General features: G+C 41.7%; 1 protein-coding gene across 2 annotated transcripts in view; it reads left to right on the top strand.

The window, feature by feature from the left end:
* mindy3 (MINDY lysine 48 deubiquitinase 3) overlaps positions 1 to 12,723 on the top strand; it is a 162,719-nt gene that overhangs the window by 128,007 nt on the left and 21,989 nt on the right. For both annotated transcript variants that reach the window (XM_072508668.1, XM_072508667.1), the window contains exons 12-13: positions 996 to 1,068; positions 8,663 to 8,750. In XM_072508668.1, coding sequence (XP_072364769.1) covers positions 996 to 1,068; positions 8,663 to 8,750 — 161 coding nt within the window. The remainder of the gene's footprint in view (positions 1 to 995; positions 1,069 to 8,662; positions 8,751 to 12,723) is intronic.

Below are 12,723 nucleotides of genomic sequence, written 5' to 3'. Positions count from 1 at the left end.
TTGCACACTTTTTAGAATTGTGCCATAAGTCTGTAATGCTGCTCCCCATCCCTCTTGTAAAAATTCATCACCTCATACTTGCGCCATTCTGATGGCCTATCTGTGTACAGGCACTTTGAATGTTCTGTACATGTGCTGCCATTATGTACATTTGATGCATTCACCACTGTCAGTCAACTGACTGCAACAGTGTCTGTCAGTGCTGTATGCCATATAGAAGATGCATTGCAGCAACTTAAGGCTCCTTCCAAACCCTTGACCTCTAACACCTAGAAGGACAAGGGCAGATTGCACATGAGTTCACCATCACCTGTAAGTTCCTCTCCAAGCTGCACACGATCCTGACTTGGAACTATATTGCCATTCCTTCACTGTTGTTCTCAAAGACCTGGAATTCCCTTCCTAACGCCATTGAGTGTACTCACCAGATGGACTGCAGTGGTTCAAGAAGGCAGTTCACTACCTTCTTCTCAAGGGCAATTAGGAATGTGCAATGTATGCTTGCCTAGCCAGTGTGACTCCCATATCCCATGAAAGAAGAAAAGGACAAAGAGCAAAAAGCCAGCTGCAGACTATCTTTCACTTAGCAATGGACTCCCACAGGTCTCTCATTAGGATTCCCATTCATGGCCTACAAGTATTTCAGTGATTCAGATGCAAAGCTGTTCTTCCTCCAAAGTTTTTATGCAGTGTTGCTTTTTGGTTGATAAAGCATTTGTCATAACATCAACTTGAAATGGATGCAGCTATTTTGCCAATTAAATGTGCAGCTAAGACCAAGATTAACTGAGATACAAATTTTAATAACAATTAAAGCTTTGAATATCTTGGCAGCCCTAACTTCTATGCTATGGGTTGTCAGCAAAACACTTATGATTCAGGATTCTGACCGTCAGTTCTGGCAAAGAATGATAAATTGGGACTAATATTTTTCCATCAGTCATTATGGAGTTACTAGTTTATTTTCCATCAAAGATTTTTTTATGTCCTTACAGATAACGGATTTGTACCAGACACAATGCTGGAGGATGTGATGAAAGCATTAGACTTGGTGTCAGATCCTGAATAGTAAGTGTTACCTACAGTATTGTGACATAAAACATTAAAACAAAGTGTTGAATTTATAGTTCCTACAACAATAAATCGGTAATTTGTCTCCTTGTATATTTTGTTTGTTGACAACTCGTAATTTTAAATTAACTGAATAATGTAGAAATGGATAAGTACAATGTGCCACTTTTCTGACTTGAATGTACAGCTTCAACTGTGGCATAACTAATATCTTATACAATTCAACATTATTTCTGCCTTTTATATTTAATAACCCAAAGCCAAGGGTCCGCTTTACCTTTTGGTGTCATTTTCCACCCGCACTCGCTCTTTAATGCATGTGTATCAGCAATCTGATGTTCCTCAACTCTTTAATTGTTTTTTTTGTGTTCATTCCAACAGACGACCCTCCATGTGGCTGCATTATCTTTAATTTATCATAGAATTTACAGTGCAAAAGGAGGCCATTCGGCCCATCGAGTGCACCGGCTCTTGGAAAGAGCACCCTACCCAAGGTCCACACCTCCACCATATCCCCATAACCCAGTAACCCCACCCAACACTCAAGGACAATTTTGGACACTAAGGGCAATTTTAGCATGGCCAATCCACCTAACCTGCACATCTTTGGACTGTGGGAGGAAACCGGAACACCCGGAGGAAACCCACGCACACACTGGGAGGATGTGCAGACTCCACACAGACAGTGACCCAAGCCAGGAATCGAACCTGGGACCCTGGAGCTGTGAAGCAATTGTGCTATCCACAATGCTACCGTGCTGCCATTCAATATCATGTATTTGCAATAAGTGCTTTTTTAAGCACATTCCACAATTTCACAGTACCTTCAGTGCAATGTTAATGTAAGCCTAATTGTGACAATAGTAAAGATTATTGTCATTAAGTCCAACAATGAGACATCCACTGCAATACCTTTATCGGTGCGATCTGTGATGTACTCAAATTTCAACCAGCCAAGCATCTTTACAAATCCATACACTGTTCTGACTCACCCATTTGATTCTAAATCATATGTAGAAGTTTATCTATAACTGACCTATTTATTCTCATTCAGACTGCACTCACCATTTAGGTGCAAGGCGTATTCCGGAGGCAGGCAGATAACTTGGGAGAGGGCAAACGTTGGGCAGCTATCTCAAGTACAGCACACTGCTTTGCTTTTCTGGGGTCTACTGAGTTCTGAGAGAACAATCAACTAATGTTCCAAATCAATCAATCTTTTTCCATTTATGTTCTTGGCTACATTCTAAACATTGTCCTATGTCTCAGCCAACAGTTTGTAACTAGTAACATTTTGTAAACAGTATTGGAGTGGTTAAATGGGACATTTTTGTGTCCAAAACTGCTGAAATGTGCAAGATGTTTTCTTAACTTCTGTGCATTTCCCTTGGTAGCTTGATTTCTTTCTAATTATATTAAGATGCTTTTCTGTTCCACTACCTTGAGCATGGTGTGCATTCAATTTCTACTCGAGCCAAACTTTATTTTTGTTTCTTGTTCAATGACATGTACATGAGAGTACGCAAAATCAGTATCAGTAGGAATAGACGTAATCCAGATAGGAGATAATAATAAAGCTGTTACATTAGATATAAAACTGCAGCACTCACGCCAACTGTAAGCATTTCACTCTCTGCTATTCTGTCAGTATTCCAATAAAAATCAACCATTTTCACTGGATTTGGAAAGAGGGACTATTTGTCAAAACCAGATGGGACTGGAATCAATCAGCTGTTCTGCATGTTGCTTGTACGCAAACTTGAGGCAAAAAATATTTTGAATGCAGTAGTGGTGTGTGCTACAAAATATGTTTCATAAATGTTTCTCCCAAAGGATTTCTATATCTATTAATTTTTACTTGAAGTTGCTTAATTCAGATTGTCTATTAATTGGATTTAAAATTGTGCAAAAGGAACTCTGCTGTTCTATTAACATTGCTTAATTGCAACTTGACGATGATTCAAATTTTTCTCCTAGCAATTAAATGATTAACAGGAAGAGATTATATAACAAACTGCCAAATCTTTCATGAAGACTGTTGATATTCCTGAAATGAAACTTATAGTGTGTGTCCGGCTGTTGGTTTTAGTTATCATAGAATCCCTACAGTGCAGCAGGAAGCCATTGGCCCATCTAGTCTGCACTGACCCTTTGAAAGACCGCCCTACACATGCCCAAACCTCGCCCTATTCTTGCAACCATACACTAAGGGGCAATTTAGCATTGCCAATCCACCTAACTTGCATATCTTTGGACTTTAGGAGGAAACCAGAGCACCCGGAGGAAACTCACGCAGCCACAATTGATTTATTTTCTTCAATTATGGTTAACACTGCTCTTTTAAGATATGGGAGATATTCCTTGTTCTGAATTCATGAACTGATTTTATTTAATAATGCGCATCATTGCATTATGGAATCACAAGGAGTAGAAATTAAGTATGGAATGAGTGTGGAGTGGCAGTGCATTTTTATTTGATTTAAGATGACAGTGCAATGAGCACTCATAAGGTAGGCTCTAAAACTTTAAAAAATGATCCAAATCAGATGTTAGATACCAAGCTTAATGAGGAGAGGGATAATCCCATACCCAATAAACCTTCAGAACTCATCCTGCCTCAGTAGCTAATAAATCATGACTGTTCCTCAGTCGGCGCTTGCACACTGCAATAAATGTGATAGAATGCTGGTTGTACCAGTGTCTTGGGTTATTATAAAATCCACATTCTTCCAATCTAACTTTATCCTTGCATATTACTGGCCAATATTTTAGTTGTATTGACTTTTTAGGCTATACATCAGTTTTTTCAAACTACTGGTGAGCTATTGCACTGTTATAAATTGACAAATGTAATTCTAGGCACTACTTTGCATCTGAGGTATCTAACTTTGAAGGGATTACAAATAAAGACGAGCAATTTGATACATGGAATTGGACACCTGAACATGTTGAAAGACTCTGGGTACTGGGGATATTTACTTTGGAATAATGTAGCTTACAGATAATGCGATTGGGATAGTTAAGATTCGAAGAGGACTAAATATACCGCATCCTAGAGAAATGTTCCTTGCAAATTCGAAGACAAAGAGTTGTGGGTTTGAATTTAGATGCAAGAATGTGAATGCATACAACTTATTTACGTTGAGGTTAATGAACAATAAGAATAGCAATCTGGAGCAATGCAAGTGGAGAATGGAATGAATTTCAAGACGGTTTTATATATCTTCCACAGAAAAGGCTATTGCATGGTATAAAAGATAAAGTGGAGTAGGAAATATATAACTACTGGACCGATTGATAGAAATTATATTTTCTGATCCTAGCACTCTAATGCTACCAAAAACAATTGGGCATATTTAGTTGGTGGGTTAATTAAGCACCTCTGGGTGACCGTGATCTATTGGTATTTTTTTGATTGCCGTAGAGTGTTACGGTGGAATTTCCTTGCATATTCCTGAAATAAATAAATAATCTTTTATTGTCACAAGTCGGCTAACATTCACACTGCAATAAAGTTATTGTGAAACACCCATAGTCGCCACATTCCCGCGCCTGTTCGGCTACACGGGGAGAATTCAGAATTCTCAGCTGGTACAGGAATTGAACCTGCGCTGCTGGCCTTGTTCTGCATCACAAACCAGCTGCCTAGCCCACTGAGCTAAACCATTCTCTTAATTCTTCCATAAGTTAGAATTATTGTCAATTTGTGAGACCATGCGCAAGGTTTCACTATCTCGGTAGCACAGTGGTTAGCACTATTGTTTCACAGCGCCAGGAACCCGGGTTCGATTGCCGGCTTGGATCACTGTCAGTGTGGAGTCTGCACATTCTCCCCGTGTCTGCATGGGTTTCCTCCAGGTGCTCCAGAGTGCCTACCACAAGAACCGAAGGACGTGCTGTTAGGTGAATTGGACATTCTGAATTCTCCTGCAGTGTACCTAGATTGCCCTTTTGTTCATATGTTTCTGTTTCTTCAAAGTAGCTGTATGTTTTGGAAAAACCCTCTGTGCTCATAAAATCAAAAGAATCCCAACAGTGCAGAATGGGCCCATCGGCTCTGCACTGACCCTCTGAAAGAGCACCGTACCTAGGCCCAATCCCCCGACCTATCCTGGAAACTCCATAATCTCACCTAATCTTTGGACTAAGGGGTAATTTAGCACGACCAATCGACCTAACCTGCACATCTGTGGACTATGGGAGGAAACTGGGGTCCCGAGGGAAACCCAGGCAGACATGGGGAGAAAGTGCAAACTCCGCAGTCACACGAGGTTGGAATTGAACCCGGGTTCCTCTTGCTGTGAGGCAGCTGTGCTAACCATTGTGCCACCGTTCTGCCCGTACTTCGAAGAATACCACAGTTTTCACACAACTTAATATTCCCCGAAGCAAAAAATAAATACATTTTCTTTAAGCAAATTTTTAAAACGCCTTGGATAAGCATCACTTCAGTTTACCAGTGGGAAGTATTGTTCTGTGTGCTAGCCTTTAGTATCAACATTAAGATCCTGTTGAATGGAAAGCACATTGAACACATCTCCTGTTTGATCATAGGATTTTTTATCTCCTCTCCACAAGGCAGTATAATTTTTAAACGCTGACAAATGGAATCTCTGGATTCTACTTTGTCTTTGCTTTCATAAGTTAAACATAAATGACCTGATACGAGTTTTTCTCCCAAAAAAGGCGATGCAAAGCAAATAGTTTTGAATAGTACCAGATTGTGCTGGCAAAAAAGCTAACAGCAGTTTAATTCTGGCATCACTACTATGGAGAGAGGGATGAGGAGTAGGGCAAAGATTTGAATAGCATAAACATAAGTTATATTTGCGACGGCCAAGTGACCCTCATGATACTTCAGCTCTGTTACACAAATTCATCTAAAAGTGTTTATGTTTATTTGGAAATGGCTATTCTTGTAGATCCTCAGGCATCAAATCAAATTCCAGCTTTTTCTTACGTAGTTTATGACCACTTCATTTATACCAAAGTCCAGAATGTTGATTTATTTGCTGTGGATTAAATCTAAACCATGCATTGCTATTAAAGGCTGGCATGCCAATAGCCACAGTAGTTAGCCGTAACTTAGCTTTGATTGTTTATTTCAATGTTTCCTCCCACAATAAATTGGAAGATCAAATAAAAAGGCTTCCAGTAAATCATGTTTCTTCCATGCTTTCTTTTTTAAAAAAACTCTTAATCCATTCTGCAATTCTTGCTGTCCGATTTACTATCACTTTCTTTCACAATATGAGCGAGTCTTTCACAATATGATGAATCTTTCAATGTCAGTGGAGGTATAAAGCAGGTACGATCAGATCTGCTGTGCCTTGCTAGTGACACCCGTAGCTCAGAAAATAATTAAATCCACTCTGTCCCATTTCCTTTTCCGTTAACGACTGATTGCTCAAAGCCTCTCCTGTGTATCTCTTGTTTCGCAGTTTCCATGCCCCGGTTTCCAATTAACTTCCTTTTCACCCTCGTTTCCATCACATTTTTCCCCCAATTTTTTTTTTTTTTTAAAGTATGTAAAAAATGCATTACATCATCGTTCAAAGCTGACATTACATGAAGTGAAAAGCAAAGCTGTTTCTTTCAGTACTGTTTGTAAGTCACTACATCTGCAGCTACATCTTGTGGGCATTGACAGCATTCATTGTTGTGTCCAATTCCTGAACAACCTGCAGCAAAAAAAGCCCGTTCTGGTCAAAGTCATCCCTTGTTGCAATTTATGACTAGGGCACAATGTCTCTCCTTGTCCTCCTTGGCCAGTCAGTTGTGTTCAATTGGTTGTCTCTTTCACCTTCCTCCAGCTCTGTAATCAACCCTCTTCAATTGGTCCCACTCCTACTGACTAAACATAGCCAGCACGTTGCCTACAGTGATTTTACCCCACACAGTCCTTGGAAGTGCTCCATGGTTCCTTCACCGCTTCTATTTCCTGTGTCTGTGCTGCCCTTCAACCATAGTATGTTTTAGTTTGCACTTAAATTACAGCAACCGAAGTCTACCTCTACTATCAGTTTAGCACACTGGGCTAAATCGCTGGCTTTTAAAGCAGACCAAGGCAGGCCAGCAGCACGGTTCAATTCCTGTACCAGCCACCCCGAACAGGCGCCGGAATGTGGCGACTAGGGGCTTTTCACAGTAACTTCATTTGAAGCCTACTTGTGACAATAAGCGATTTTCATTTCATTTCATTCAAACTCCGATGCTACCTGACTGCTTGTCTGAAGTGTTGGGATGAACCATCTTTTTTCTAACTTTTAATACTGGCTTGAACAAATTCATCCTGTACATCCCAACAGAAACTGGGCACTCTTATCCTTCACCGCTCAGGGTCTGCCCAATTGGACACAGTCTTGATTTCCTGTTTGACCTCAATCTGTGTTGGATTCATCATCAAGGCTATTTTTATGTCGACAGCATCACCCCTTTTTGGCCTCTCATTTCCATCGCTGCTAAAAACCCACATCCAAGTTTTCATATCTCCATACCTGACTTCTCCAATGCCCCCTTCTCTTAAGCACCCTCCAGCATAAACTCCCAGCTTGCCCAAACCACTGCCGACCAATCATGCACTAAGTCTGCCCAGCCATTAACCCTGTGCTTGCCCCCGACCCAAACATGTTGAATTCAAATTTATTTTTGACAAAGTCATCCAGACTCGAAACGTTAGTTCCCTTCTCTCTCCTCAAATGCTGTCAGACCTGCTGAGATTGTCCGGCGTTTTCTGTTTTTATTTCAGATTCCAGCATCCGCAGTCATGTGCTTTTATTTTGAATTCAATGTGCTCTTCGTTTATGGATTCCTCCCGGATTTTGCCAACCCTGCTGAAGTAATCTGTCCTGGGTTGTCTGCTCCACACCTCTAAATTTCATTCATTCCATTATGATTAGGAGAGCATTCAGCCATTCTTGCCTCTTCAGCTGCCTACAATATCTCACCACCTTCAAAAGTCTCCTGAAAACCTATGCCTGAAATTGTGTCTTGAGACATTCCCTAAATTTTACCCTTAATCCTGTTTGGCATCCATTTCTCCTTTGAAGTATCTTGAGTTACACACAACAGCAAAGGAGCTAATGAATACAAATTATTCTTGATTTATACAAAAAGGATTCACAAAATCATATACTTTATTGTAAACCAATGTGTAACATGTCCAGAATCATTTGGTTTATTTTCTGGAAGCAATCAGGTGCCATTGTATATAGTAATAATAACCTTTATTATTGTCACAAGTAGGCTTACATTAACACTGCAATGAAGTTACTGTGAAAATCCCCGAGTCGCCACATTCTGGCGCCTGCTCAAGTACACTGAGGGAGAATTCAGAATGTCCAATTCACCTAACAAGCACGCCTTTCGGGACTTGTGGGAGGAAACTGGACCGCCTGGAGGAAACCCATGCAGACACGGGTAGAACGTGCATGGTGACCCAAGCCGAGAATCGAACCTGGGACCCTGGAGCTGTGAAGCAACAGTGCTAATCGTTATGCGATATTTTGCACAATCCAGAACTGAAAACTCTGTTCATTGTATGCATACATTGTTAGATATGGCTTTCAGTAAAATGTTTTCTCTGTTTCAGTGTAAACATTATGAAGAACAAATTAGATCCTGAAGGACTAGGAATCATCTTACTGGGAACATTTCTACAAGAATTTTTTCCTGAGCAGGTAAAGCGCCTTATTTAGTTTACTTAACAAAATATGTGCAGGTTGTGAAGAAAACACATATTTTGGTTGTTAGTTTGTTGTATTGCAGAATTCGAGGGCTCAGCTCAGTCACCATAACTAGTATTGAAAGGAAACTGAAATCTTCATTGTGGAAGAGAAATGGATCTCATTGGAGAAAATTAAAAAGAAATTTTAACTTATTGGGAAGCAATCTCCATTCTTTAGTATTAAATTACAGATGCTATGGGGTCATTCAGTGAGTCACAAATTTTTTCTCACCGTTGTTATTCATTATGGGAATGGGAAGAAAATTGAGCAATGCCTTTTCGATTTCCTATGGAGTGGTTTGTTGGTTTTGCAAAGACAGTTCTAAGGAAAAATGCAATCGGGGGTTTCTAATGAATCATAGAATTTGCAGTGCAGAAGGAGGCCATTCGTCCTTGGAAAGAGCACCCTACTCAAGCCCACACCTCCACCCTATCCCAGTAACCCCACCTAAGCTTTTTGGACACTAAGGGCAATTTATTGTGGCCAATCCACCTAACCTGCACATCTTTGGACATTATACTGTAATCCCCTAGACCCCCATCCCCACTCATCTGGCTGCCTCTATATTTGAGTTCCTATTCTCCCTTGATGTCTACAAACCAACATAAATGCTGCAACCCATATTCACAGTCACCGCACTGATCTTGCCCCTCATGGGCCGCACGGTGGCACAGTGGTTAGCATTATTGCCTCACAGTGCCATGGACCCTTGTTCAATTCCAACCTTGGGTCACCGCCTGTGCCGAGTTTGTAGGTTCTCCCGGTGTTTGCATGGGTTCCTCCAGGTGCACAATTTCCTCCCGCAGTCCAAAGACTAAAGATGTGCAGGTTAGGTGGATTGGCCGTGCTAAATTGTCCCATAGTGTCCATAAGACATAGGAGCAGAATTAGACCACTCGGCCCATCAAGTCTGCTCCACCATACAATCATGGCTGATATTTTTCTCATCCCCATTCTCCTGCCTTCTCCCCTTAACCCCTGATCTCCTCATTAATCAGGAACCTATTTATCTCCGCCTTAAAGACACTCAGCCTTCTGCGGCAAAGAGTTCCACAGATTCACCACCCTCTGGCTGAAGAAATTCCTCCTCATCTCTGTTTTAAAGGATCATCCCTTTAGTCTGAGATTGTGTCATCTAGTTCTAGTTTTTCCTACGTGGGAACATCCTTTCCACGTCCACTCTATCCAGGCCTCGCAGTATCCTGTAAGTTTCAATAAGATTCCCCAACAGATTAGGTGGGGTTATTGGGTTACGGGGATAGGGTGGGGTGTGGGCACAGATAGGGTGCTCTTTCAGAGGGTCAGCGCAGACTCGATGAGCCAAATGGCCTCCTACATCTTAAGAATTCTATTTTATGCTTCTTCCTGCTCCCAACCACACTTTCCTCCATCTCGCACCACCCTCCCAAAAAGATCTCCCAATTCAATTACTCTTGTACTTTCAAAACCCAGCCGCCACAACAGACTGGAATTGAACCCAGGTCCCTGGCACTGAGGCAGCAGTACTAACCGCTGTGCCGCCGTGCTGCCCTATGAGAGGGTAAGATCAGTGCGGTAACTGAATATGGGTTGCGGAGTTTATGTGGTTGTAGACATCAAGGGAAAATAGGAACTCAAATGCAGAGGCAGATGAGTGGAGATGGAGGTCTAGACGATTACAATATAATTAGAAGCCTCCAATTGCATTTTTCCTTCGAACTATCACTGCAACATATTTACTAAACTAATAAACCACTCCATAGGAAATTTGAAAAGGCATTCCACTGCTACCAATGTGTTCAACATCATCCTTGTCCCCATTAAAACCAGGATTCTTTCACACTTTGTTGCCCTGATACAGCCCTCATCTCTGCGCCCTTAAGACTAAAGGATGCTGACTTGAATGTAGAAGGTTTGGCCATTCACTTTCAGAGATGATGCCATCAGGTCCTGATTGTATCCACCAAATCTTCTCACTTTTCCAGAATCATCCTGGATTGTAATGATAACCCTCAGCTACTTCTCTCGCTGTGGACTATCTTCTTAACTCCTCTTCCTGTCTCCTTCATCTTCAGCTCCAACAAGTGTGAGGAGTTTATGGACCTCTATGTCACCAGGATTGTGACCATCCAATAAATTGCCATTGCTGCTTTCCTCCCATCTTCAAACCCACTGGGCCAAATTCTAGGGTACTCCCTGCCCTAGTCCTGAACTGGCACCTTTTTTGTTTTGCTCATCTCTCTCAATGCCCTCTTCCAAGCTCATTGTGTCCACATCCTGCTCCTTCTACCCTACTCCAACTAAACTGCCAACCAACTTCCTTGGCTATTCTGCAAAATTCACTCAACCAACTTCCTTTCCCATGTTAACTGCTCTCTCCTCTCCTACTCCTTCCATTTTTTATACTTGCTGATTTTTTTTGTATTTACTGCAAATCCCAAAGTGCCTGTGGAAAGGTGGTGGCGATGTGCTGCCTTCTTGGACCACTGCGGTCTGTGTGGTGTTTGTACATCCGCAGCGCTGTTAGGTCAATTGTTCCAAGACCATGGTCCAGCAACAATGAAGGTACAACTGTATGTTTTCAAGTCAAGATGATGTATGACTTGGAGGCATTGGTATTTCTGTGTGACTACTGCCCTTGTCCTTCTAAGTGGTAGAGGTCATAAATCAGATAGTGGGGGAGTTTGATGAGGAGCGGGGGAGCGCGGGCGAGTTGACAATGCCTCGCAACGTGGAGATCAAAGCTGCCGTCCGTGATTGGGATCAGCTGATAGAAAATGCAAAAGACTAAGCAAATCAGAGGGAGTTTTAATAATGCAAGAAGATACCTTCTGTGATGTTTTGAAAGGACGTCTTAAACTGCGCAATCTGAAGAATGGAGGTGGCCAGCTCATATTCTATCAGCGTGCTGATATGGATGGACCCAAGCTCTCAGACTATTCCATATCCCCCACAGCAGATCCAGATGGGCTCATGAAAGTTTTGTCTGATGCTCTGGGAGTGAAAGGTGTGGTGACGAAAGAGCGTTGGTAACTTCATGGAATTGGAGGTGGTTCTTAATGAAGACCAAAACCTGGAAGAAGGAGAAGCTATTGCTCAGAAGCTGATGGAGGAGCTGGGGATAAAGAAAGAAGACCTCATGACTGGGGCTTACATGGACTTGATTTTAACCAACAAGTAGCTTAAGAGAGATGGTTCAACATTCATTGGCCTTCCACTGCGGTGACAGTGGGTCAACCGATATTAATATTGGTTCAGAACAATACTATCGAGGACAAATGTGAAGAGTAGTTACTGCCTACTCGGAGATCTAGTTCACAGGCTGATGGTCCACAATTCAGCAATTCAAGAAGTAGATGAAGTAGCCACAACAATTGAACATTTATTAAAACTCACAGGTGGGAAGATTGCAAATCTGATCAACAATCTGAAAGAATAATTTGACAATGGTCCTTGGTTAGCAAATGACGAGAGACTTCAGTTGTCCCTTCTGGAAAGAATTAATGTCTGCCATGCTTGTGATTCCTTCCACTGTCAAGTATCCTGCTGACGCTTGGCTGAGGCTCGCACATGAAAAATGTCCACTTAGATGAGGTACTTGTAGGGCCATGACCCAAGGTAGATTGAACAGGCAAATTGACAAGTGGACATTAAAATCAAGTATTTCCCCCCCCCAAAAAAAAATCAGATAGTGCAGATGAAGAAATCTTGACGAGTTGCTGTAGTACATTTTGTCAATGGTAGGCAGTGCAGCCACAATGCGTCAGTGGTGTAGGGGGTTTAATACCCAAGGTGGTGGAAGGGAAGTGGGCTGCTTTTGCCAGGATTGTGTCGAGCATTTTGAGTGTTGTTAGAACCAGAATCTTCCAAGCAAGTGAAAGGCTATTCCATAATACCTTGTTGATGTTGGAAAGCCTTTGGGGAGTAAGTAATTGAGTGAATTGTG

Source organism: Scyliorhinus torazame, chromosome 6 (genome assembly GCF_047496885.1).
Source record: "Scyliorhinus torazame isolate Kashiwa2021f chromosome 6, sScyTor2.1, whole genome shotgun sequence".
NCBI lineage: Eukaryota > Metazoa > Chordata > Chondrichthyes > Carcharhiniformes > Scyliorhinidae > Scyliorhinus > Scyliorhinus torazame.
This window is presented reverse-complemented; position numbering and strand designations above follow the sequence as displayed.